General features: G+C 37.8%; 1 protein-coding gene across 6 annotated transcripts in view; it reads left to right on the top strand.

The window, feature by feature from the left end:
• The window catches only part of ETV1 (ets variant 1), a 64,816-nt gene extending 39,552 nt beyond the window's left edge, over positions 1-25,264 (top strand). For 5 of the 6 annotated variants that reach the window (XM_009994932.1, XM_009994931.1, XM_009994935.1 and 2 more), the window contains 6 exons: positions 12,593-12,660; position 12,854; positions 15,042-15,110; positions 18,080-18,249; positions 21,898-21,999; positions 24,502-25,264. In XM_009994932.1, the coding sequence (XP_009993234.1) occupies positions 12,593-12,660; position 12,854; positions 15,042-15,110; positions 18,080-18,249; positions 21,898-21,999; positions 24,502-24,723 (632 nt within the window). In that variant the 3' untranslated portion in view covers positions 24,724-25,264. The remainder of the gene's footprint in view (positions 1-12,592; positions 12,661-12,853; positions 12,855-15,041; positions 15,111-18,079; positions 18,250-21,897; positions 22,000-24,501) is intronic. The other variant, XM_009994933.1, reaches the window with a different exon arrangement.
• The last annotated feature ends 2,658 nt before the right edge of the window (positions 25,265-27,922 follow it).

Raw genomic sequence — 27,922 nt, 5'->3', positions numbered from 1 at the left:
CCACCATTATTGCTTTGTAAAGGATTTTATTTTCCAGAACTCTCCATCCAGAAAGTGCACAGGTTAAAGAAGCTGGAAAGAAAAGCATGGGTGCAAAATTGAGCTTTGCTAAAGAGGGGGCTTGTTCTGTACTATCTTGTCTCTGATTTCTGAATTTGTGCACTTCATTTTACAACCTCTTTCTTTTGTCTGCCAGAAATAGAGGACTCTTTCTCCTCTTGCATGCACTACTTTAAATCAGGAGTAACTCCACTGAAGTGGGGTTTATACAGCTATAAAACCAATGAGGGAGAAGAATCGGCCAAATTGGTGTCAGCTTCTCCATTTGTGCATACTGCTATGTTTTGTGGAAGCACATAATCTGTGATGCCAGGTTGCTGATGTAGAGAATACACCGTTACTATTAATAATTTTTGTTATGATTGTGCTTATAGGGCAATTGGAATGGAGCCTTATTGCTCTGGACAGTACAAAACAGAGGAGGTGGTGGTGGAGCCTGTTCTTAGTAGAAATAGAAAGAATAAAAACATAAATCAAGAGAAAAACATTGTAAATGTTGGCCATTTTCTAAACACAATATAAATATTATGCTCAGGAAAAATGGAGAATTAGTGAAGCAAAAAAGTAGTTTAGTAATGTGTATCAAGTAACAACAAGAGGGAAGCTGAAAGGGTGGTATGGTGAGAAGCTGAGATTAAAACAGCATAGAGTGGGCTAGGTGGGGCAAGGAGTTGATCAATATATGAACTAAGCAGATGCAATCAAAATATGTTTTCCAGTTTTGGTATGATTTCTGCAGCTCTTCTTGAGTCCCTGCCTCTGTCTTACTTTGTGTATGCCACAGTGGTGAAAGGAAGGGATTTCAATGAATCTTTGCTTGACTTCTGGAGGGGGGTGCATGGCTTTTTACATATGCATGCGGAGTTGGGCAGGGGGAGTTGGTGGACTTGTCTGACTTCGGTCAGACTCTATTTTTCTGGGTGTTGTAGTACCTGCAGTGCTTTCCTGCTGGTTCAGTCTCTGGCTAGATGTGGTTGCAGTTTATTTCCCACAGGCTGCATGGCAGCTGAGTTGAGATCTTCTTTGAAAGTTTAGCTCATGACAAGCTAACTTGCACTTTGATACAGTGGAGAACTGTTTTTTATCATCTTTTCTGCAGCTAACTTAACATTGCCTACTTAGTGGGGTATTTTGGATTATGATTAATACAAAGTGCTTGGTTTAGTGTTTATCTCTATATTAGAGCAGGGAAATTGGGTAAGTAGAGCAGCTTTCTCCTTTCTTATTCTTGACAAACAAAGAATCAATCCTTAAGTAAGTTTAAGTTAGGCCTGTACAAGGAGGGGACAAGGGCTGAAATATTTCTCCAAGTTGAAATAATAGGACAAGATATAAATGAGTTCAGATTACAAGGATCAGATCTGGAACTCAGACTGTTCATTGATAGTGGTTCTGAGATATGTGGCTTTGGCATTTAGTCTTGCAGAGCAGCATGAGAGAGACTGTCTCCATAGTTGATGTGGCGATGGATAATAAGTGGAGAACAGCAGGTTCAGGCACTGCCAGTCCCTTGCAGCCTTCACAGGCATGGTTATTCATCCTGCTAAATTAATGGCTGAAAAAAGGCCCTTTTGTAAGCATGCTTCATATTTGGCTAGGAAGTGGGATCTCCTTATTGCATATTACTACTTTAAATCTAGGTTGGCTGCTAGCATTCATTTTTCTCTGGAATAATCTTTATGGAAAAAAGCAGGAAATTTTATTCTGAAAGGAACTTATATCCAATCCTGTCATGCCTTTTTTTTTTGTGCCAAGAAGAGCATCATTCCACTTTATAGTAATAAAGTTCAAGCAAAATTATTGTTTCTTTTGTAGATGAATAATTAGTTTTAAAAAATGTAATAGCTGTGTAACCAGTGGTCATGAAAAATTAATCTGTTGGTATCAGGAAGTACTTTTATTGGCCTCAGAATCACTGCATTTAAGTTGACACATCTGTACACTCCGTAAATTGCAGTCAACAACTGTGGTCTGTTGATATTTTGTCTTGTTACCATCTGTTCTCTAGAAACCATCACTTTCCATTCTTGCTAAGAGTGCATTAAATAACCCCTTAGGAAACATAATGTATTTGTCACTGAATCATTGATTTAATTTTTCACCTATGGATGTTCAGGGAAGAAGGAATGCCAGAGTGAAAAGTCTCTTTTGCGTGTATTTTATTGCAGCTCAGATAAGAATATAGAAACATATTTTAAAAGTTCAGTGTAATACACCAAGATATTCCTTGTGGGGTGTTTATGAAAGAGCCCCATAAAAGTTCATTGCTTTTGTGCACTATACTTTTATACTTTGTGGGAAGTTGGTGAATGAAAAGCATTATTATGGAATGATTATAACTCTATTAAAACATGACATTAATTATGACATGGGAAATGGCAGATCAATTAGTTGTAATTGTAATTGCAGGTATGCAATTTCTACTGCAGAATGTTTGAGATAATGGAAAAAGAAAAATGTCAACAAAGTACAAGCTCACCCTTATCCATCCTCACTTCTATAAGTCACAGTGCATCATACATGTTCAATCAGACCTTGTTTTCTGCCATGGAATTTTTTTTTCCATGGATGCCAGTCAGATGCATTTAGAACTTGTCGCTATATCTAGCAACTTTAAGCACAAAGATGCAGCCAAGGCCATAGAGATCTTTGAGATTTTGCATAATTAATGAGTATTGGGAATAATTGTCCAAGGTAACTGGTGGATTCCCCTACGTTGAACAGTTTTAAGACTCAGCATGACAGGGTCCTGGGCCATCTCATTTAAACTATGTTATTACCTAGAAAGGTTTGGCTTGGTGATCCTTGAGGTCCCTTCCAACCTAGCTTTCTAATATTCTATACTCCAGAAGGCTTCCCAAGACCTTTGTTTACAAGTAGCAATAGTGGGCATTCCTTTCCAGTTAGCACTTCTAGAATTCCATTCATATATCAGGGTACTTTGTACAAAAAGGACAAACTTGAGATACCTTACCTATTCTGAGCTTAATTTTTAAGCAGGATCTTTGCAGGCTTGATCCTCCCTACTTAATGTAGTATATTTGCAAATATACTAAGGTGTGACAGTAGCATGTATCAATACTAAAAATCTAGTTTTAAAATGACATGTTAAATTACTACGTTTTAATATCATATTTTGTTTCGGTCAATTAAAATAGTTATTTTCATTGGAAAGTTATTTTGTGACCGTGTCTTTGGGAACTTTGAAACTTTTTAGAGATAAGTAGAGGAGGAATTGTTGCTTGCATATACATATTACTGATGGCAAGCAATTTGTTAATTTGTCTATTGTTATCTAGGTAGATTCAGTCTTTTTTCACAGATGCATTTCAGGGTAGCCTCAGGATTAATACACTTGAATGGACCTTAGAAAACTTTGATTCTCTCCCTGTCATCTCTAAAGTTTTCTTTCAAGATAAAGTCACATCACTTAAAGAATGAACTATCCAGACAGAATTATTAGCCTCCATGTCTTGTTTTCTGATTTGCTCATCCCTTTAATTCCTGAGCTCTCACAAGCAAGAAATATCTTTTGTTGGTATATGAGAATGGCTGGGGAATTGACCCTCTGTTAAAAGAGATGAGTAGAGACAGAGAGGTGTATCAGATATATATACACCTGTTTATTTTGGATACCCAATTAGGACTGTACAATTTTTAAAGAACATTATGTATTACATATGTTCAAAGCTTAGCTCCTAGGGACTTAGTCTTTCTAGATGAGGAAGTATGTGAACATGGGATTAGGATCCCTGCGTAAGGATTACAAAACCAAGAAATGTGTAATATAAAAAATCTGACAGAAGCAATGTGATTTCTTTGGAAAACTTCACTGGGACTGGAATGGGATTGGGGGCATAAAATGAACCATTCAGCTATATTAATATTGAGCTCATCTTTTACTTTTTTGAAGTGTTTTCCTTGTTAAGTACACAACTTCCAGCCTCTCTAAGAAATGAAGCAGGACCTCCACCTACAAAGCTGTGTACAGCATGGGTCTCCCTGAAACAGTTTTGATCTGTGTGCTGAAGAGACAGGAGTGCCAAGGCAAAAGGCTGTATCATAATGCATTTGCAACAAAGGAGTTATATCATGGTTGCCCAGGAAGTTGTAATTATGACACTTCTTAAACTCTTAAGTTTGCTCTTACAAGTGGTTATGTTGGTAGTATACTACCATCCATGTTATAAATGAGTGTTTACCCAATGACTTGCAACAGAATAAAAAACAAGAGCCCTTTCAAATACCTGATGTGTGGTATGCTGTGAATAGCAATGCGAGTAAAAGCAAGCTTTAGGGTTTTAGTAGTACATTCTTCCCTGGAGATCAGCTGACATGTCCTTAAATTTGGGATTTTGCAAACCAGCATAAGAGGATATGTTGAATTAAAATTTCAAGGGGAAAAAAGTAATTCTTAGAAGTAGATTTATTTGCAGATTGCTTTTTTTTTTTGCTTTTTTTTTAAAGAACAGTTGGATCTTCTGTTGTACTTCTTGGAGGTAAAGTTTAGATGGTTGAAGATGCTAGTATGAAGGAAAAAAGGAAACCTTAGCTGTCAGTCAGAATCAGAGCACGTTTGCTTTTTCCAGGATATTCTCTAGTGCATTGACCATTTCAGCATTTAAAATGCCAAAACACATGGTGCTTCTACTACTGTCTTTAATTATATTGGCTAATTTTTGTACAGTGCTTTGAAAATGTAAAGCCCTGCATGAGTGCTAAGTATTGTTACTACAATTATTCCTCTGGGAGATTATTTCACAGACTAATATATTTCACAGTTAAGAAATATTTCTAGATTGTAAGCCTAAATTCTTTATTTGATTGGTTCCATTTCCTTGCTTTTAGCTACACCTCTTCAGCTCATCCTAAACAATTTCTTGGTGTTAAGGTGCCCCCTCTAAATCTCTCTAGACAGTCAGCATGTGTACTCTTACTCTATGTGACCCGTTGAGATCTTGGTTCATAAATCCTCCATCTGCTTAATATATTCCTCAAATTCTCTCTAGGTTTTCTTTTTGTTTCCCTTTTTTTTTTTCTTTTTTTTTTTTTTCCCCCCCCCCCCCCCTTTTCAATCAGGCTGCAAGTATTTGCAGTATTTTTGAACATAGTTTTATAAAATGCTCTGTGAAGCAGAACTGACTCCATCCTTTCCTGGATACGCTGCTTCAGTATGCACATCTCAAAACTGCATCTCTTTTTGCTGTTAAAGAAATTCTTCTACACAGCAATACAATTTTTCTCAATAAAAATCTGTCTGGAATAAAGGCAGGGGGGAAGAAGAGATAGTATTTTGCTCTTGAGTTCAGTAGGTTAAAGAACTACTCTGTTTTGCTTCTGCAGTTTTCCTGAGTCTCATTTCTGACGTGTAAAATATTTCACCGTCTTGCTTTGGGAGCTTGTCTTTGCTCTGTTGCTTCAGTGAGAGTGAATTTTTTTCAGTAGTTAAGCTGCACTTCACTTTGTACTTGCTCTTAAAACACAAACGCAAATCTGCTGTTGGATGATGTGACAGTAGAAAATAACAGCATCAGAAGGGGAGACTTGGACTTCAGAAGATTGCTATGAAAGGCAGAATTTTAACTTTACAGTTGCTTCCCATATAGCTGATTCCTCTGTTCACTAATTCTGTCTGAAGGAAATCCGTGGTTAGCACAGAACTAATTTTGTAATATTATCTTAGTGAACAAAGGAAAACCTGAATACCAAGTTAATGTGAACATATAGGCAGGAGACCATACATCTACTTTTTCTTTAAAAGCAGACAATACAATCTGAAAAATTGTCCTGCAGTCCCTTTTTTTTCTAAGAAAGGGATAAATATCCTCTAAATCTAGAGTTACAGTAAGTGGCACTGGCTAATGATTTGATTTGAGGATTGAGAGCACAGTCTGGATTTACTCTTTGTGCATTAACGCAGGTCAAATGGACACAGTCTGCATTTTAAATCAGTAATGGAAGGCTGAAGCCTGCCTTAAACCAATCACATCAGCCTTACCCAAGACCGATTGATCCCGAGAGACTGAGCCCTGTGAGCATAGCTTTTATATGAATGGACTCTGTGCAGCCTGAAGTTTCATTCATAAAATGGATGCTGAAGGAAAGAAAAAAAAAGCCCAACACACGCCAAACCCTGGAATGTCCATTTATGCCGAGCTGAAGGGTGTAGTGTTCCCTCAGCTGCTGCTTTTGCCAGTTGCCTTAAAGTAATGATTAATGCTCCTTGGCCCTGCCTGCCTGTAACCTGACACCATTTATGGCCTTGGTGTGTTTCTAATGTATAGTGAATGAGAAGGCTACATTCTCAAATCAGAAACATAAACAGGAACTGGTTGGTCTGAATTCCATTCAAATATGTCACTTCAGCCGTGCAGTGTTTGTCCAACTTCGATTTTACAGGCAGGGGACGGGGTGGGGGAGAAAAAGCAATACAGACTTTTTTTTTTTTTTTTTTTCAGTAAAATTACCAAAAAATGAGCGAGAGACAGAAAAAACTGCTGTCTTTTGTTGAATTCGAAGGGTAGCAACGTTTAAAATACATTTTACAGTTACTTAGGTTAATAAAAACAAATACATGATTTTAAAGTACGCTCAAAAGATCAGCTCCATGTGGAATTTCAATTCAGAGCTGAATGTATGAGCCTTTGTTTTCCTGTTCTGCTGTATAAAAAGTTACAGATCACCTAGACAGGCTGTTGACATCTGGTCTCAGAAAATGCATTAGATGTTGTCATAGATCTAAAAACCAAAGTTGTGGAAAGGAAGCTGTTAGCTTAAGGTTTTCTTTCTGTATGTGTGTAATAATTTCACTTAGACATGAGCTGGTGGGACCAAATCTAGTTCTCTGATAGGTTTTTCTCAAGTGAGGTATAAGAAATTAACAGATTTCAATTAGCTATATTTAGAAGGGAATATCTAAGAGTGCACATAATTGTAGATTTTTTTTTTTCCTAATTGCTGGCAGGAAGCCTAGTGACAGAAGAACAAAACCATCCATTCTAAATGTTTTTAAATTGCATGGTGATTTAGGAAAAGAATTCTTAATTTTAAGTTGAATTTTAGAAAATATGGTGACATTATTTTCACCCATGCAGCTGTAGTGCACCTACATCATTAATGCTGAACCTATTAATGCAAAAATAATGCTGACTTTTGTATTGCTAGGATTTTACTAATTTGTAGGACTCAGTTGTAATTACATAGCTTCTGAGGGGATATTGCTTTTAAAGATGGTTTAAAACCTGATCCACCAGCATTTGGGTTGTGAAATATGCTCAAGCTATTCCTGTACAGGGAAATTGTCATTAGTTTTAGTGTTTCTACCTGAATGTCTCTTTTTGGACAGTCATATGTTTTTAATCTAAATGTGTTCTGCAGGTTTAAAAATCATAGGTTTCATCATCAAAGAGTAGTTTGATACTTCTCTTTGCAAAACACAGATCAAGGATCTTTCTTAGTGATACCTCGTGCCTAATCTAGTTTGAAGAACTGCCTTTGTTACCTAAGAAGCCTTGTCTGTTTTCCAGTGATTTCAGTGTTGCTCTTCACTCTTGAGCTGGTCAAAGCTTCTCAGTAGTGATAAACAGCTGCTTTCCACCAACAGGCTAAGTGTTTCAGTGGTGGATGAAGTTCCCCTTTGTAAAGAGTTTGTCAGTGCTCTTGCAAATCTAAGTTACCCTCAGCCTGACTGAGATGTTACTGAGTTTCAGGCCAGAAGTCTGATGTATTCTAGCTCAGACATTTTCTTTTAAAAAGACTACCTTTGTTTCTGCACTTTTTACTCTGGTAAAAAACTATCCTGCTGCATCAACCACCTAAGTACCGGAGAAGTGCTGTCACAAGGAAGTACTTGGCGATGCTCTGTAAGACACTGAAGGGAGGGCTGGCATAGAATCATGGAATGGTTTGGGTTGGAAGTGGCCTTCAGGATCATCTAGTTCCAAACCCCCTGCCATGGGCAGGGGCACCTCCCACTAGACCAGGTTGCTGAGAGCCTCATCCAACCTGGCCTTGAACACTTCCAGGGAGGTAGCAGCCACAACTGCCCTGAGCAACAACCTGCAGTGTCTCACCAGCCTCATAGTGAATATTTTCTTCCTAATACCTAATCCGAATCTACCCTCTTGCAATTTAAAACCATTATGCCTTGTCCTGTCACTACAAGCACTTGTAAAAAGTCCCTCCCCAAGTTTCTTGTTGGCCCCCTTCAGAAAGCCAACTATAATGTCTCCCTGGAGCCTTCACTTCTCCAGGCTCAACAGTGCCATCTCTCTCAGCCTGTCTTCATAGGAGAGGATTCATAGATCAGTCCTCTGATCATCTTTGTTGCCCTCCTCAGGACTCACTCCAAGAGCTCTATGCCCTACCTGTGTTGGGGGCTCCAGAACTGGACACAATACTTGAGGTGGTGGTCTCAGTGTGTGTAGCACAGGGTCAGGCTGATGTGTGTGAGTGGCACCTGAGAGCTAGGTTGATCAAAGCTACCTGAGGAGCTTTTGCACACCCTTCTGTGTCCAGTAGCACAAAGGGAAAGAATTGGCATGAGCTCTATTTCTTGCCTATGAGAAGACAAGTGGCACAGTGCATTAAAGTCTTTTTATAGATATACCAATTCTGAATTGCTGAAGTAGGAGCTAAAGCCTGTGTAATTACTTTTCAGACAAAAAGCACAATTGAGGAGGATATGGTGTAAGTTCAATGACAGGACTGGCTATATCCACTGGGAAATTCTTCTGTTTTTAATGTGACTTAGTTGGTAATAAAGTGTACATTGGAGAAGTACATGAGCAAACCGTAGGAAGGTTCCAGTTTTAGTGTCATCACTTTATTTTTTGCCTATACCCAGGGAGACCTCATAGTGACCTTCCAGTATCTGAAGAAGACGCACAGGAAAGCTGGAGAGGGACTTTTTACAAGGGCTTGTACTAAGAGGAAACGGGGTAATGGATTAAAAATGGAGGAGATTGAGGTTAGACATTAGGAAGAAATTATTTAGTGTGAGGGTGGTAAGGCACTGGAACAGGTTGCCAGGGAAGTTGTGGAAGCCCCATCCCTGGAAGTGTTCAAGTGTAGGTTAGATGGGGCTTTCAACTCACACTATTCTAGGATTCTACAATTCTAGATGTAAAAAGACAAGTTTCATGTATGCATTGAAGTGTTTGATGAATTCACGTGACTTTGAGATGTATTCTAGTGGCTGGATTGATGGGCTAAGGACAAATGTATGTGATCCAACAAGGCCAAGTGCATTTGGGTCACAACAACCCCATGCAACACTGCAGGCTTGGGGAGTAGTGGCTGGAAAGCTGCTTGGTGGAAAAGGACCTGGGGGTATTGGTTGATAGCCAACTGAATAAGAGCCAGGAGTGTGCCCGGGTGATGAAGAAGGTGGCCAAGAGCATCCTGAGGTGGGGTTGATAAAATAAACCAAAAAGTAATTCAGAGTTAGAGTGTAATGTAACATCATGTCCTTAGTTAGGAAGGCTGTGTAAAGTCAGAACCACAGGAACAGCTGAAGAATGAACCCTGGTTCAGGTTTCCAGTTCCTGCTGTGCTCTTCTTCATTCAGAAGACAGCCACTTCATCCCATTGCCTGCTGAAGTTTTGTCTTCCCTGTGTCTTATCTGGCTAGGGACGCGGGCTGAAATTCTGTTTGTTTCTGCACAGTGTATGATTATGGGTCTAAAAACTAGTCCTTAGTGGATTTAAGGATTCCTTATCCACTTAGAGTTACACAGGGCTGAGACAACCTAACCCTTTAAGTTCTGATATGTTAATTCATATGAAACATTTCCTTACCAAGGGGCCACTCGTGTCCAACTCAATAAGGAAACATAGAACCTGCACCTGCTAAAATCAGTCTTGAAGCTGTCTCTGATTTTTCTACTTCTATATATTGTGATTAAGGCACAGCAGACCTTATTTCCAGTGTTTTTCCCTGTGTCATTGCCAGGTGACAAGGCATTTCTGCAGTGTGTAGATTACATGCAATTTTAGAATAAGACCTGGAAAAAAATGGTTTTGAACCAATATGGTAAGACCAACACTGATTGCTTTAAGATTATTACTATATTGCTGTTAGCAAGAGGAGCAATGACCTCTTAAGTATTCCACATGCATAATAAAATATATATTTTTTTTCTCCATATTTTTAGTTAGTTTTTTATAAGGAAACTCTCCTATTGTTGAGATGATGAAACTTTACAATGTGATTTACTTTATTAGAAGTCTGAAATAAGCTTGTTATGTCTCCTAAATCCATGCCCATTTTTCTTCAAAGACTAAAAATTGCTAAAAGGTGATAGAATCAGTCACCTTTATCACTAGGATCCTGCCCTGGAAGTATTTTATGCTTAATTCTGTCTTTATTTGTTGTTTTGAAACAATGCTTTAAGGAAAAGAAAACATATAATGGCTCTGTAATTTCTGCACTAAAATGTTTTCTTTTGAAGTAGCTCCGCTTAGCTAGTAAAAATACTTCTGGGTCTTAGGCAAGCATTTAGTACAATTTAAAACTGCAATGCTAAATTTCATTGGTTGTACTTTTTATTAGATAAGGTAGAAATGAAAGCAGCAGGCAATTTAATTAGCAGTAATTTTTCTGGGCAAGTCATTACTTTGATGAACTTCAGAGCAATGTTTATGGCTCCTAATTAACCGTGTTAGTCATTTGATTGAATAATCACTTTGGAAATGTTTCTACAATTTGATTAGAGTCTGACCCACTCTGATAGTCATAAATTAACTGATAGCACTTTAGGATAACAAGACTCTGGTTACTTTATGAGAAATAAACTCTTCCTCGCTGTATTTTTTGGTCCTCTGTGGACTGTTTAAGCACAAGCTAACCAGAAGATGAAGCAATGTTGGTACAAACAATGCTTGCCTTAAAAAGACTCCAGATGTTAATTATAACTGACTTAGGAGCATGAGAGATGAAACCCCAGATTGGCTAACAGCACAACTTCTTCTTGGATATGTGCATAATTCTTTATTCTGTATACTCTGCTGTATCACTTTGCAAGAGTGGAGTTCATGAGTCAAAAAGGCTTTTGCTGCCAACACTAGTGAATTTTTACCTAAAATAGAAAATAGCATCTGTTTCAGTTCTCCAACTTCCTCCTTTTTTTTTTTTTTTTTTTAAACATAGATTTTTCCATTCTCCTTAAAATTCAATCTACTTGCTAACATGAGTGATTCCTTGCAGGTGAACCACTACTTGTAGCCTTGACTTTCTCTACAGAGCTGTACTTGACTCGGGTGATCACTGAGTCACTTATTCCTGTGGCTGCTCAGAATAGCTGCCTAAGACGTTAGAGATTCTCAAGGCCTGAGCAGGCAGGCACTGAGCATTTAATCTAGAGGGGAGGTAATGAAGAGTTTGGCACAGATATGCAAGGAAGACTATGGATTGTTAGAGAAAAATTATTATTACTGCCCTGTGTTTCACTTGTGTTGTGAAGCCAGTGTAAAACCTCATTTTCTTATCCTGCCAGATCTTTGATACTCATCACTAGTCAGTGAACAGTAAAATTTGGAATCACAGTCTGAAAGTCTGTAGGCAGTGTTGGAAAAATAATGTCTGCTCTTTTGACCTCTGTTTGCATCTCTTAGAGTTACAAGTTACTGGTAACAGATTGCATAGCTTAGGGTAGGAGTTTATCACAAGATCAAATAGACTTGTTAGGCTAGACTTTTGATATCCAAGAAGTGAGCTAAACATGGTCTAGAAGGGCAAACATTTATGGTGTACTTCTGTTTGCAAGTCCTGTGCACAGGATGTGGCTACTTGGGAACAGTGCAAGACATGGGGGAAAAATAGAAAGACTTTTAAAGAACACCATTAGTTCTGTTTGGTTTTGTTCATTCTTCTTACAGATTTGAGTAGAAGTGGGGAACAGCAAATAAATTTATTACTTAGAATGTGTGCACTATTTTTTTGTGTGTCTTTTTTTTCTTTAAGGATGTACAAGGAGAGGGTGAAATTGTTGCATCAAAAATCCTAGATTAAATACTTAGCAATCACAGAAAATATCGTTAACCCTTCAAATGCTTAACCAGAGTCTAAAAGCAATATCCTACTTTAAAATCACTCTGACATTCCTTGTATTTAGTGTACAGTTTATAAGTCTCCAGTGTGATTGATTAAAAATGTTAGATCAATTTAGTTATAAATCAAGATACACAAGCACAAGGTTTGAAATATCCATACTGTCTTGTGTGGATTTTCTGGTCTGTGAATGGTCAAAAGTGTAATTGTCATGGGAGTCAGCTTTTAGCAAATTTGATAAATTTGAGTTTGAGCTCAAAAGTCTGTGTTAGATGGGATCTCTGGTCCTCACATAATGGTTTTCTCCTCTAACATGCTTTGTGCCTGCTGCTCTGAAATGCTAACTGTGTGCTGACAGGTTCCCCCTTGCTGTAACTTCCATCCTTTTTGTTGCTCTTCTGCCTGCAGCCTGTCTCGTCAATAACCTGCACACTTTTAATTCCAGACAGTCTTTTGACTAGCATTGTCGTCTTTTCCTTTCAGAAGTGCCTAGCTGCCATTCCATTTACATGAGGCAAGAAGGCTTCCTGGCTCACCCAAACAGAACAGAAGTTAAGTTTCCTATTATGTATCACTTTTGTACAACAGAAACAAAAAAATTTTCAAAGTCTGGAGGGATTTGGGATTCACTGGTTTAATTCTGCTGCTGGGAAGATGCACATCATCTTTCTTCCCCTTCCCATTCTTGAGTTTCTGATACACTGGCTTTTTTTGTAGCTTGCTTTAGTGCCACATGTTGCTCAGGGTAGAAGTAATTTTATTATTAATTTACTCATTCTGCTTTTCAAAGCCTCTAGCAGTTGAAAGAAAGAGATGTTAAAATATTTGTCCGTTTCATCTGTTCTGTTTCAATGGTATTTTCCAGGCTATTGATGTGACAGGCGCAGATAACTGTTAAGTAATCAATTTTATATTTTAAATTCAGTGAAGGTGTTTGGCTTTTCCTTTTGTTACGATTTTTGAAATGTTTTGGTGCTTCTTAGGCCCAAGTTGTACACACGTGAGATACCAAAACTCCCAGTGACTTAATAAGGCAGTGCTTAGATCGTTGTCAAAGTGAATAATTATGGGTAAAAACACTTTGTATAGATTAAAATTAAGAAAGCAAACAGAATTAAGAAAAAATGACCACTGAAAGAGAGGCTGTGCCCTCTGCTTTCCTGCTTTGGTGCATCTTTCTTGTCAATATAGGATTAATCTTTTTTTTTGCTTGGGATTTTTTTGCTTTTCTTCTAAGGGGCAAATTTCACGAACATGAGGTAAATTTTTTTGAAATTGATGAGAGTTTAGAGAGATGTATGAATCCAGGTCCTCTAGTAAGAGTTCATTCGCTGGTGTGAAGACACAACTGGAAAGATAACAAATCTGGCTAAAAGCCCAACTGCTTCTGGGGTGGAATAAGGGCAGAAAATGGAAATAAAAGGTAGTGTTTTAACAAGGGGAGTGAAACAGGAGATGGAAATTTGCAACAGTTTTGGGATATGCAATTCTATGAATGATAGAAGCTTGATAAGGGAAGTGAAAGACATCAGGGAAAAATCCACAAACTGCCGGGCTAAGGTCAACAGATTTGAGTTGTAATCACGGAACAGATAGGGGAAAAAAACCATCCTTAGCCATGTTATGCACTTGTAAGTACTTGAAAGTGGTAAAATTGTTACGAATGATGTAGAAAAAACAGTGATGTTCGATAAACATTTGTTTTCTGTATTTGGAAATCAGTCAACATGATTTTATGGAATAAAGGTCATGTCAAATCTGATTCTGTTCTTTGCTGAGATTAAAAGTTTGATTGATAAAGATACTTGTATCTTTAGATACAAGTTAGACTTTTTATGGCATTCAGTTTGCCACCGCGTTACTTTCTGATTAGGGAGTTAGCACAAAGCAATATCAATAAAGTACACATTAAATACATTAAGACCTGGCCAACTGACAGATCCATAACTGGCTGTCATTGGGCAATCATCTCTGAATGGATTGTTTCTATTACAGTTCTGTAGGAATTGATATCAGGAGTGTTGCTATTCAACATTTTCAGTAAAGATACGGACCAAAGTTAATAGATAACTTTATGGCACAAAGATAGGCAGAGTGGTAAATAACGTGCAGGACAGGGCAGTTACACAAAGTCATTTGAGTTGTTTGGTAATCTGGGCACATTAAAAAAAAATGTCTTTTTAATTTGTTGAATGTAGATCAGGCCTATAGAACCGGGAAACAGTAATATGGGAAAAAATTATTTTGAGATGGGCCTCCTCCTAGGCTTTAGTGGGAAACCAGCCCAACTAAGCATTGCAACTGTATAGCAAAAAGGCCTGCAATATTTGCAGTCAAAAGGAGAGTCACAGGGAGACAGGAGAGGAGGAGATGTTTCATCTCGCTAAGTAGCACTGGTGAGTCTAAAGCTGATATGCAATACAATTCGGTTTAAGCAAAACATTTAAATAAATCTGCAGAGTAGGAGTGTGTACAGAAGGGAGTGCTAGGATCAATACAGGACTGCAGACAGTGTGTTTTAAGGACAAAAATTGAATTTTACAGAATGAAGGGGAGTGACTTCTATGGGTGTGAGGGGGAAATACCAAGTAGGACTTTTTCAGTCTTGCAGGGAGAAGACCCCAGAAGCTAATGGTTAAAAGTAAGAGCCATGCTAGCTCAAACAGGAAATGAGACAAACATTTTAAAATAAATCATAGAAAAAAATGAGTGCTTTTTCATTTTCACAGGTGGAGGTTAACAGTCTTTTTGGAATGCGCACATTAATTAAGCACCCCTGTACTGAGGCCAAAATGTTGCGATTGGGCAGTTTGTAAAGGATGTGGGATATTAATCTGATTCCTCTGTGACTTAGTGTTCTCTCTGGCATTAAGCCTATGATCTCTTCATTTTCCATGCATCTTTTGTATAAATACCTCTCTTTAAATTACAGGCTGTATGTATGAAAAGGGACCTAGGCAGTTTTATGATGACACTTGCGTTGTTCCAGAGAAGTTTGACGGTATGTATGACACATCTCTTTTTTTCTTGTGTGGGAAGATGAAAAAGGAAGAAATGAGGGATTTTTCTCTGTTGCTGATCAAAAAAAGCTTGGTAACATTCCAATTTAGGATTTCTTAACACACCATTTGCGGTGTGCCCAACCAAAGCTGACCTTTGTCTCTTGAAACCAAAGTCTCCTTTTCAACAGGGAATCATTCAGCTTTTTCCAGAGAAAGATGCTGTATCCAGAATTGTGGCAGAGGAGCTCGGTTCCTGTACTGTTGAGAAGTAATAGGAGGATTTCCGTTGCACTGGTGGTCACATACTGCTTGTTGTTTGAGATTTAATGAAAGCTGTTCTTATAATTAACAAAATGGTGGAGAAGGTAGCAGCTTCGGTTTTACTGAGGATTAAGCCTCGTCTTGCTGTCTGTGAAGTGATGAATAGGGGGGAGTGAGTGTATAGGGTGTTTTTGTGTTTGTGTCAGTGTATTTGCACTATGCTAAATGTACTAGTGGTTTATTTTTCAGTGGGATTGATAACTAATCAATGACCTTTTCACAGTGCTACCCATTAGAACAGATTTTATTCAAGAGGGATTCTGAGGTCAATTAAAATAAATAGCCCAAATTATCCTCAGTTACTCTGATGTAAAATCAGTTTCCTGGTGTAACTCAGTTGCTTTCATATTTATTTCATTATAGACAAAGTAGATGGACTCCATTTCTTACCGGTGACTCTGTTAGTCTGCAACTTTGGGAAGTAATTTGGAGACCAATTAATTAAATTTGCTAGAGTGGCTTCTTTGTGTTAGCGTACTTATGTCCAACTTTATTTATTTTAGCAGGAAAGGTTAGATAATTTCTGATAAACTTGTGAACAACTCTCTGATCATAGCTAGAAGTAGAACTGGAGACCTCTTGGGGTTTTTCTTCTTTATTTTGTTTGTTTTCCCCTGAGAATCACTTCTATGGATTACAAAACTATTGTGTGTCTAGCAGCATTTGTTGTATTTGCTGAAGAGTGGGAGACTCTAAAATGAAACAGGAATAGCAAGAAATAAGTAGATTTAAAAATAATATTAGACCTAACTGGAGATTACTAAATCCAGTATTGTATTGTCACTGGATTGGCACATTCACTGAAAGAGTGATTTAGTGAAAGTGTACTTTATACCCTGGCTTTTGAATGTATGCTTTTTTCTTTCTTTCTTTCTTTTTTTTTTTTTTCCTTTTTAATGCATATCATGTTTTATCCTTTCTCAAAAATGATTGTGGACCTGATCTGTTTTCAATACCCATGGCAAATTCATATTTACATTTAGAGGAATGGGATCGGACCCTGTACTATAAGAAGTTAAAACTCTTCAAGAGTAATGTATATCTGTGTCTGTCTTGAAAATCCTTTTTGTTTGTTTGGGTTTTGTACAGGAAAGGGATGAAAATGGAAAAGAAATACAAATAAAAGAAATATATGTGTGGAAATATTTGAGTGATTACAAAGCAAGCAGTCTGCTAGCTTCTATGACTGTCCGTTGAGAGAACACCTTGTACTCTAGAAGACTGATGTTGTGATCCAAATAGGTGTGTTTATACTTGTAGCATTATGACTTTTGAGGAAGAAATAGCAGATGTGTCATCATGTTTTAGCCAGTAAAGTAAAAGTGGGATAAACCCAGGGCTCATCTTGATATTTTGGAAGTAGATTCTCAGCTGCTTTGCTTGGAATCAAAGATCAGCACAGGCAGAGAATCTGATCCTCTGTGATACTGCACTTGCTATTTGCATATAGCTCAGCTATTATTAACAGAAAAATCCTGTCCTTGAAAATGAAGGCCTTTCAGAACTGGAACTTGAACCTCACATAAACCAAAAAGCCTTGTGTTGATTTATTTGTTTTCCACAGCTATTGACTCAATTTTCTTTCCTGATTACAAAAGGAAGTGCTCCATTTTTAATATTATTATTTTTATTTTCACTACACAAAGCCATTCTGTAATGGCCATCAGAGCATCCTAGTGCAGTTCAATGTAAAGTCCTGGCTTTCCATATTAAACAAGTCACGCTGCTTATTGGAGAGTAGTTGTGTGCTGGTAGTTGAAATGAGTTTTACCAGCATATCAAGGATTGCTCTCATTGTGTGCAACAAAAAATATTATCTGCTTCAGCATCAGTTCCTTCAGCTGTTGTTGTTTGCATGAGTTATTTAGAATGGTTAGGATTTAGAAACAACAGAGACACAGTGTGGATGTAGCAGGGTGGTCTTTCACTGGCAGTTTGTGAAACAGCTAGCAGAATATTATTACTGTTGTTTAAAAGCTTCCTCTGGATTTGAAATTTTAGAAAAAATAATTTTCTGCTTTTCATGGGGAATACTAATCTAATATGTGGATATGAGTAAAAGTATTATGTGCTTATATGCAATTCCAGTATGCCACTGAGGAACTCGCATATCTGCAGGATTTGCATACCTATACATAAAGCACATGCTGTTTAAGACCAAAGTCAAATACGTTGTCAAATTTTCCTTAGAAGCATTTGCATGCAAAAGAAGTTTCACTTAATAGGGTTTTGCAGCTTCATGAAGCATACATTGCATTTCCAGATCTGGGGCTTGTGCAAAGTACAGAGTACAGACGCAGTACTTCAGACATCAGAGTTGCTTACAAAAATAGTTCATGCTTTTTAAGATAGAGAATATTACGGAATGGTTTGCAAGTGTGATTTACATGTATCAGAAGTAAATGGGGATGGGCTTAGGGAGGCTTTCATAAATCACAACTGAATTTAGGTATTTCTTAGTATATTAACGTGTTATTTGTAAGGGTGATTTAACAGCATACAGGGGATTGTTGCATTTGTGGGTGGCTGAGTAGTAAGAATTCTTTCCCTCTGTTTTATTAACCCTAACAATTCCTTTGCCGATTTACCGGACGCACTGAGGGCTGTTTTTCACGCATTGCTCGTCTAATGTTGCTGTTTTGCGCAGGTGATGTCAAACAGGAGCCAGGCATGTACCGCGAGGGACCCACGTATCAACGTCGAGGCTCGCTTCAGCTGTGGCAGTTCTTAGTAGCTCTTCTTGATGACCCATCAAACTCTCACTTCATAGCATGGACTGGCCGAGGCATGGAATTCAAGCTGATTGAGCCGGAGGAGGTATGTTAGACAATGTGCCCCAACACTCACTACCTCGTCTTGCAAACTTGATAATGCTCCTTCAGACTTAGGCCTGGTTTTCCTTCAATATTTTGCTTCAGTGGCACTTTGACAGAAAAGACTGGCAAGGGAATTGCTTAAGTTAAGACAGAGGTGTTGTTAAGCATAGGCTTAATTTTCTAGTCCCGCAAAATAATAAAAATATTGCAAGTACTAGAGTTACAAAACACTCATCATTAATTGTGGGGCCTTGATTTTTCAAAACCACTTCACAGATAGAGCTGTGTTCCAAAATCCTCTGAAAACTTGTGCCTGAATAGTCTTTCAACACCAAATACTCTTCAGTGTGAAGATGTGGGAACTTCGAACTTTTGGGCTGTAAAGACCTCAAATGTGACAGGTGGCAAAGGAGGACGTTAAGCTTGTTAGGCAGTAAAATTCCATAAAAATTCTATAAACCCCCCCTCTTTATCGAGTCTTCAGAATCTTCCTGCTTATCTGTATTTTTAGATTGTTTAGCGCACGCTTAGATCCTAGGTTTGCAAACACTCATGCACATGCACAGCTCTCCTGTACCTTGAAGGACTCATAGGGTAGATAAAATTATTTGCATTCATGAACATCTGGTGGAGCATAACTTAGATCACTAGTATGATAAAACAGGAATAAATTGAACATTTTATTATGTATAGTTTTTGGTCTAGGTAGCACAAAATATTCTATCCTGTGTTCTAAACAGCCATGGAAAATATGGGAAAAATCTAGTACGCATAGATTTTATTGTGATGCTAATGTTGGTGACTTGTCAAAAAGCATCATCATTCTGGTTAACTCTATTGCCCTTGGACAGGGTTGGATAATGGAGGAGATAGCTGCAAATTTTCCATCAGAATCCCCTCTGAGTTAGAGCCAAGTAGGAAAATTCAGTGTGTGAAGCTGCTTCTGTATTCCATCAGCTATTTCTGCTGTTTGCCATCCATCTACTGGCATGAGCAATCTGAAAGTTTTCTTGCATTTGAGTTCCATGGTCTGCCAACAGCCCTAAAGACTGATAGAGTAGTTGGGAATGGCAGCAGGACTGATGTCCCTTTCCTTCCTGACATGGTCTGGATGAGGCGTAGGTTGCTGCAAGGACCCACGTGCTGGCTCTTGTTTGTCCAAGCATCCCCCTCACTAATGATCGTCACTGTAGTAGATCCTGGGGATTTGACCACAGAAGAGTCTTATTTGGTTTCATAATGAAACTGCTGGCAAGTGTGCACCTTAGCAGGTTACATGGACTTCTTAGTTGTGTGACCTGGCCCAGAACAGAGTGAAATCTTTGACTGATTTTGCTGACTGGGATATCTAATTTCCCCTCCTGCCCCAGTCTCATTATTTTTTACTCTTCTAGTTTTGTCTTGTCTTTAAGGTATGTTCAAAGCTTTTTAAGATAAAAGAGATATATTGAAAAATGGTTCTCAGCAGATGGTGCAAAAACGATGGATTTTATTGTCTAAGGAAGGGAAAGTAGCAAAACAAACCCCTAAGATTTTCTTATTGTGTAATTCCCTGAAGAATTTGGTATTCTGATTTAGTTTAATCAGATCATCTGCTTTTGTGAATTTGTAGCTCTTGCATTTTGTTTTTGAGGAGCATTGTATCCAAGATCTGGAAGAGGCAGGCTACTTGAAACTTGTCTCCCTCCTGTGTGCTCTTAAGGAGTACAAAACACCCTAAGTTGCATATAAATGTAATGGATCTGACAGAAACTGTGGATTAAAATAAGAATAGCCTATGGGAAGTTGCACACTTATGTTGGTTGCCAAATGTAAATCGAAGGGAAGTCAAAGAGCTTGTGGCAGGTTAGGATGTCAATCATGTGACCTTTCCATCCTGTGCCTTTCTGGAGGTTTATGCCCTTGTAGAAAGGGTGACAACAAAAATGAATATGTATTAGCTCCCTGAGCACTATAGTTCCTTTGGAAAGTACATAACTGTGAACTGTGGAGACTAAGAATTGGGTGTATGTCTGTTTCAGCTGTCTTGTCAGAGGGGCAGCAGCCTTCTAGGAGGAAGGTGGAGTGGAAGGCTACGAGCCTTAATCCTTTCCACAGAGGAAGACTTCATAAATGCTATGCAGTTCAGGGTCAGGAAGACTTGCTTACCAAGACTATCTCTGGACCTGCTTGCTTGTTTAGAAATGCTTACCACACAATGTAGCATATTTTCAACCATTATTTTGTTGTAGTTATCTTTTCGGTGTATTTATTTATTATGCAAGCATTGTTATGTTGGGGACTTTTAGGACTCTGACTAAAGCAGAAAAAAATTGATAGGAATAAACACAGAGAGAGATAGGTATTTGTTACAAAGATGAATAGGCAAATCAAGTTATGCATCTGCGCCAAATCTACAGCTGGAATAAAGTGGCATGATTTCAGGTATGTTTCAATACATCTATAACATAGCTGAAGTTAGCAAAGTCATGGTAATTTACACAAGCCTGAAAAGCTGCACCGCTGAAAGGAAATAATGCTTTGAAAATAAATTTTTAAATTATTGTCCAGATGGAGATCAAAATAATGATTTTCGCTGTTGTTATTTAGTCCCCTTCAGTTCTCAGTGCTTCATGTTGTCTATGGTTTGCATCAAAAGGCTTCAGACATGTGTGGGAAAGTTTTGTACAACAGTGGTCAGAGAAGCTGCTTGGCTACTCTCTCCTTTTTCCACAACTGTATGCATATGCACCTCTCAAACAATTTTATAAAATGTGCTTAAAAAAGTTCATCAGCTCTGACTTTTTTTCCCTCTGGTGACATGATAGTAATTTGTACAGCCAGTGAATGAAATGTCACCAGCAGCCAATTATAATTTCAGGTGGGGAATAAGCAGTTAAGCTCTTTAAACAAAAGGTCTCTTTGTCCAGAACTAGCTTTGGCAATAAAAAAGGAAGTGTAAGAGCAAGTAAAAATCACAAGTCAGAGCAGAAGGTGTGTTGTTCTCTACAGAATGGCTTCACGAATTGCTTGCAACTCACTTGTTTTTTAAGGAAATCACACAACTGCAACTATGAATGTTCTGTCCCATCCTTCATACTACCATAAAGTTCTTCCAAGCGATTACCTTGCCTCCTCTTATAATCTGTTTTCTCTGCTGAATTAATGTTCGTGACTGGGAGTTGGCTTTTGCCTTTTATCTCCTAATAATCTCAACATCGCTCTCATTCCAAGTACATTGTGGATTAGTTCATGAACTATGAACACAACGTAGTGTTCTGACAGCAAGGAAAACAGGAATAGTACAATTATCTACAGTCTCAAACTAAATAAGTTTTCCTCTTTTATGAAAGTTTTGATAAATGTTTTTTGTCTATCATCTCTTTATCAGGCTATATTTTTTCATTTGCTTGTTTCATTAAAAACAAGCAAAAAAACCTTTAAATCCTTCACTGCATTTGCAAGTAACCATGCTTCCAGTTTAATGGATGATTTGATGTCCAGTTAAAAATTATAGGAGTACATGAGAAATTCAGGTCATGCCAATGTTTTCTGACGTGTTTATGTGTTCCACCTGCAGTGTTCCTCTATCCCCAAATAAAGTCTCTGATTATAAGATCTGCTTGTTAAATGCATTTAACAAATCAATGCTAATCCATTTTTGTGGCAGGTGGCACGTCGCTGGGGGATTCAGAAAAATAGGCCAGCTATGAACTATGATAAACTTAGCCGTTCTCTTCGCTACTATTATGAAAAGGGAATCATGCAAAAGGTGAGTAGCTGCTTTTGTATTAAATTTCATTAGGGTCACATGTTGATCCATAGGTCAGTTTATGAGGAGTACTTGTAAATATATTCTTAGGTAGGTTTTTCCTCTATTGAGACAAACACTAAGCTTTTTCACCTACCAGGTCCAGTATATGCATCAAGATATTTTTTCTATGTAAAAAATGTCTGTGGTTTTAGTTCACTCAATGCATGTCATGATTATCGGGAAAGAGGTAGCATTCAGAAATATCCAAAAGAGCTTCCTGGCACCTGGGAAAGGAAATTAGAGTATGGTATGAATGTTTTGCAGATCTAAATGAGCTAGCTCCCCAGCTCTTGAGTACTTTGGTAAATGCAAGATAGGGGAGAAAAAGTATACCTATTAACATATCAAATACTTTAATATTTTACCAATAGTGTTGTAATCATATAATTTTAAAGTGGAACTTAATATTTTATAATAGCCTGAATTGTGAGAAATAGTTAACAATAATTTATGGATAACAGCCTGGTCTTGCTGACAGTATTCAAACCATCCTTCTGCTGTGGCTTGCTGATTTACATATATCTTTTAAAATCTTGATATGTAGTACTATGTAGATTCACTGAGGAAACAATAGGGGAGACCTTGCTGCTGCATCTACAAAGCTGGCAGGTGTGATCAAAGATAATAATGAACACCTTGTGCTGTAAAACTTGTTCCATATCTTTTAACATTAGTTTTTTGACCTGTGATAACTAACATGTTTAAACGTGCCAGTTGCCAGTTCCATGAATGGAAATAATGCTCTCAGCTCAAGTTACTGGGCAACTTTTCCAGTAGGTTTGGCAAAGTTGCAGTTTGGAGTTGCTTGTTACAAGTTCTCCTGTTTGATTGAGGGACTGTTGTAGTGTTCTACTTTTTCACTATCTAGGAGTCAGCTGGGACACCCATCTGGGCTAGTATTGGCTTACGGAACTTACGGAGCACAGTGCATCACCTGTTTTTGTGTGCCACATAACTGCATTGAGTCTTTGTAAAGTGGACTGGAGACTGGGTATAATGGGGAGAATCAGAAGCACTTGATTTTACTTGGTGGTGCTTCAGGCAGAGACCTCATTGTAGGTCACAGCTCAGCTGCACAGGCAATTGTGCTGGCACAGTTCAAAAGCAGCACAGAGACAAGAATAAGTAGTAAAGAGAGTGAAAGTAGTTGAAAATAAGGGGGTGAGGATTTCATAAGGCTGATTATACTGCCCAACACATGCATCCATTTAATATGGGAAATTTATAAGTGCATCTGCCAGCTTACTTGTTACCTCTTATGCTAATACTTCATCATCTACAGAAATGTATTTAATGCATTTTGCCATGACATCACCCTCTCTGAGCAGTTTAGGTATGTTTAAAACTAATAGTGATTGTAAATTCATAGCAGGTTTCCTTACTGCAAGGTCTGTATGCACATTTTTCCTCCTTTTTTCTAACTCAAGCAATGGTAACAGGTTATGCCAATGCCCAGTTTCTGAATGCAGCCTTCAGTCTGTCAAACTTATTGGCATTAATTTGATGAAAAAAATTATACTGCAGATACAGTCTCTACCAAAACTTTACATGATTTGTGGAATAAATAAGCTGAAAATTTGAGATGCTTCAGACTATCTTACACTCATAAGAACAGAGTTAAGTTTGCAACACTTTTGTTACCTTAATTTATTCACTCCCAACACAGTTGCTAGAAGCAGACAAGATGATCTTTATTTAAAAATTATTTTAATAATCTGTTAGCATGTAACATGGTTCATATTTTTAAACATAATTATTTAAGTAAGGTTCTAGAGAAGACATATTGGCCTTTTTTAATATGTAAAAAAAGGCAATAATTCTGTATTGCATTTATCGTTCTTTAGATGTTAGCACATAGACATTAGTGTTACTTCTGAATAAAGGAAAACTGTAGGATCTTTGGACAAATTGCCCCTCCATAAGCAAATCCAAATGTCCCAGCTTTGCATGAGCAATTGCTAAGTACATATTAGTCTACGTATTTGCTTACGCTGTCCCTGTACAATCAGCATGCACTATAACTAAGTGCTTTTATACTTAAGTATGAATCAATCTGCGTAAAGTGAAATTTAGATCTCTGTTATGCAATATGATTCTTTTTTCCATTTTGCACACAGTGTTGGACTTAGTCATTTTATTTTGCCACTGTAGTGACAATTTGTTTACATTTTCCAATACGAGCAGTTCCATTTGTGATTAGGTAAAGGAAATGATAGCAAACAAATGTTTAGAAGTAGAATATCTAGTCCATCTTCCAACAGGATTTAACATGTGGCAAAATCAAGAGCGTTCTGCACAGTCTGCTTCTGCAGATCCCCATTGTCTTTGCTAGGTTCTAGGTTTGCCTTACCAGTTCTGCTGCCATGTTATTAATTGTTATATAATTGTGACTGTTGAACTTGGAGTTGCAAAACCACGAGGCCTTACACTGCACCTTTTTCTCTCTTCTGTTTTTCTAAGGTGGCTGGAGAAAGATATGTCTACAAGTTTGTTTGCGACCCTGAAGCGCTTTTCTCCATGGCTTTTCCAGACAACCAGCGCCCCTTACTGAAGACTGACATGGAGCGCCACATCAATGAGGAGGACACTGTGCCTCTGTCCCACTTTGATGAGAGCATGGTCTACATGCAGGACGGTGGTTGCTGCAACACCCACCCCTACAATGAAGGCTATGTCTATTAACAACAGTGACAGTGAGGGGATGTTTTCCCCTCCCTTAGGCTTCTCCTCTTTCACAAGACCCAGAGGAAAGCTGAATCGACTTCAGTTTGTTTTTTAAATAGTACACTAAAAGGGGCTTTTCCTGTTGCATTACTCCTATGGTCTGCCATGGACAGCGCACTTTATTTGAAAGAGGAGGGTTGGAACCTAAACGTTATTCTGTGTAACAGGAGGAAAAGGGTGGGTTTGCTTTTTACTTAAGTTTGGGAAGGGAACATACAGGTTTTAAGTACAAAAAAGCTATATCATGTCTGTTCTGTTTCATATCAGCATAAGATATTGTACATTTTCTCTGGGTATCCGTAGTACAGTTAATTCTCATTGTGCAGAATAACCAGTCAATGATGATATCAGCACAGCATGCCTAGGGCGTTTGTTTCTTGCCATTCTTAATTGTCTTTCTGCAGTTATAAAAGAGAAGCAAAGCATGTACCACAGCATTTAATTTAGAAACTTGCAGTGGCAGACCTTGCACCTTGTTTCTAAAAACAACCAGATACCTGGACAAAACCCCTGACTCCAAAGTGCAAGCCGTATGCCATATCTGGTGCCATGTTCCTATACACATATGGCCCATGCTGTGGATTCAACCTTTCAACATCCATTTGAAGATAGTAATTACATGTGCCAGGCTTTCTGATGATCATGTCAGCATTAAATACAGGATCATGATCAGGAGGGAGAACACATTTTGTATCCTTCCATTTCCTTTGGAACATAAATAAGTTATTTAATCAATAGGAATTAACTGTACTAAGTCACATATCTAATTATGCTGTTTAGACACAGCAAGCACTCCTTGAGAAAAATATCCAATACACTAAATAGGTACTTTAGTAATTTTTAGACACGGTACCCATTAATATGCATTTAAACCTTTTACTGCTGTGTTATGTTGATAACATATATAAATACTAGATAACGCTAATGCTTCTGCTGCTGTCTTTTTCTGTAATATTCTCTTTGATGCTGAATTTACTATGACCATTTATAAGCAATGCTGTAACTACAGGTAGCATTTCAGGACAAAATAGATGACTTGAACCATTTATTGCTTAGAAAATAGCTTACGCCATAGCTGTGCTATAAGCAGCTTTTACGCGCATCCACAAATGACTAGTAAGCTTCAGCTTGCTAAGGAAAGCTCTGCAGAACCTTTTGTAATTTTTGGTGGAACGGAGACTTAGACGAAACTGTCAAAGAATACCATGGAGTCGCTGTATGACGTTGTAGTGCTGGCACTGATGTTACCAATCAACTTGTTTTGGACACTAAATGTAAATGTGATCAGATATGCTCGGAAGACAATTTAAATTTAGAGGGGTTTTTTTGGTTGTTGTTACTTTTTAAAATGGTTTTTTTTTTTGAGGTGTAATCTTGAACACAAGCCACTCATGCAATCCTGTATGTAAAATGAAAAAAAAAAAAAAGAGCTCTGTCAAAACCACAAAAGTTTTAAATATTTATGAGCCCCTTTTCTGAAATATATTTCATAGTTTGAAGGGAGAGTGAGGAGGTAAGATCTGGATTTCTTTTTTTGCCCAGTGAAATTTAAGTAGGTGTTATATGGACTACCTGATTTTCCTATATTCCCAAGAAGTAGGGAGGAAAATGAATGCATAACCTTAAAGAAACAAGAGTAATTTTCATCATAATGGATCGATTTGAAAGAAATTCCTAGGTGGTGAGTTAATTTTCCATCCTCTGTAAACTAAGACAGTAGTTAGCAATGAGTATTTTAATATGCAATTATGCAATCAAAAGTAAAGAAGTCGTGGTCACTAGAAACCACAGGTGCATAAAAAACATTTGGTCAGGTATTTATTTTACTCAGATCCATAAGACAACATTTTATGGGAGTGTATATATGCCTTAACATGTCACCTATTGCTGTCATTCTTAAGTCTCAGTGGCACTTAAATTTTTAGTGATCAACCCAGAATCAGAAGTCTAAAATTGAAGAATTAGAAAAAAGGAAAAGGAAAAAGGTTAAGTAAGATTGTTTTTAAAAAATGCAGTTTACATTGAAATAAGGTTAAAATGAAACATGCTTTGATGAAAAGTCCTTGGATTGGTTTTGGTTCTTTAATATCAGCACAGAGTGCCTCTTGCCTGTGGCAGGATATGGGTATTTGGGAAAGGGGTTAGTCAAAAAAGGAAAAAAAAAAAGTGGAAAAAATGCATCAAATGTGTAATATTTAAGAAGAAATATATATATATCTGTATACGGTAGTGACTCACTGAACAAAACAAGCAATCAGACCACCATTACATAATCTCTCAGCAAATGATAAAACAGTCTTTCACTGAACTGGTTAACCCTTTTTAAAATGTACCTAAGAGGTTTATTTAAAGTGTTTTTATTCCACTTTTTGTTTGGGTTGTTGGTTTTTTTTGTTTGTTTGTTTTGTTTTGTTTGGGGTTTTTAGGTAGAATAATAAATCTGGCAGCTGATTTCTGCAAGATTGTTGTGTATTGGATTCCTAACCATTTGGAATGGAGAGGCCCCTGCAGTAAGATTCTTTTGAAAGAGGAGATGACGGTCTGTTCCCTGTGCCTAAAATGGCTTCCTGCAAAATGTAACAAAAAGAAAAAAAGAGAAGTGAGGAGTATGTATAGTTCATGTGTATGTATATATGAGTTATAGCTGGGAGAGAGACTGCCAAAGCATCGTATTTGACTGACAAAAGGGAAGAGGATGGTCCATGTAAATTTAGAGAACGATTGATTGCAACTAAACCCACACGTTTTCACAGAGCATTTTAAAACCCTGCTGAATTAGAATGTGGGGTGTTTGGGGCTGGACTGGGGTGCTGGGGTTTTCATTTAGTTGATTAAGGTTTTTCTGGTTTTATTTTCAAGCTGTGCCACAAGTGGAGGACATAAGATTCACCTGGTTTTTGGAAGAGCTAAATTGAGTTAGCTTGTGCATGTTTGCTTGTGCATCTTTTTTCTGCCCTGAGTAGTAGGCAGCCCAGGGTAGTGTAACTGTGAAACAAATCTGGAAGCATTGCTGCAAGACCCACACACTGTGGTACGGCTGTAAGTGCTCGAGTTTCCTTTGTCATGACAGTTCAGTTGTACCAGTAGCTGAATGGAAGTGAAATTAAATAAGTACTTGGCAGATCCCCTTGGAATCCACTTGAGAGAGTTAAGATTA

The sequence above is a fragment of the Chaetura pelagica genome, unplaced genomic scaffold, assembly GCF_000747805.2.
Source record: "Chaetura pelagica isolate M959 unplaced genomic scaffold, ChaPel_1.0 scaffold12, whole genome shotgun sequence".
Classification (NCBI taxonomy): domain Eukaryota; kingdom Metazoa; phylum Chordata; class Aves; order Apodiformes; family Apodidae; genus Chaetura; species Chaetura pelagica.
This window is presented reverse-complemented; position numbering and strand designations above follow the sequence as displayed.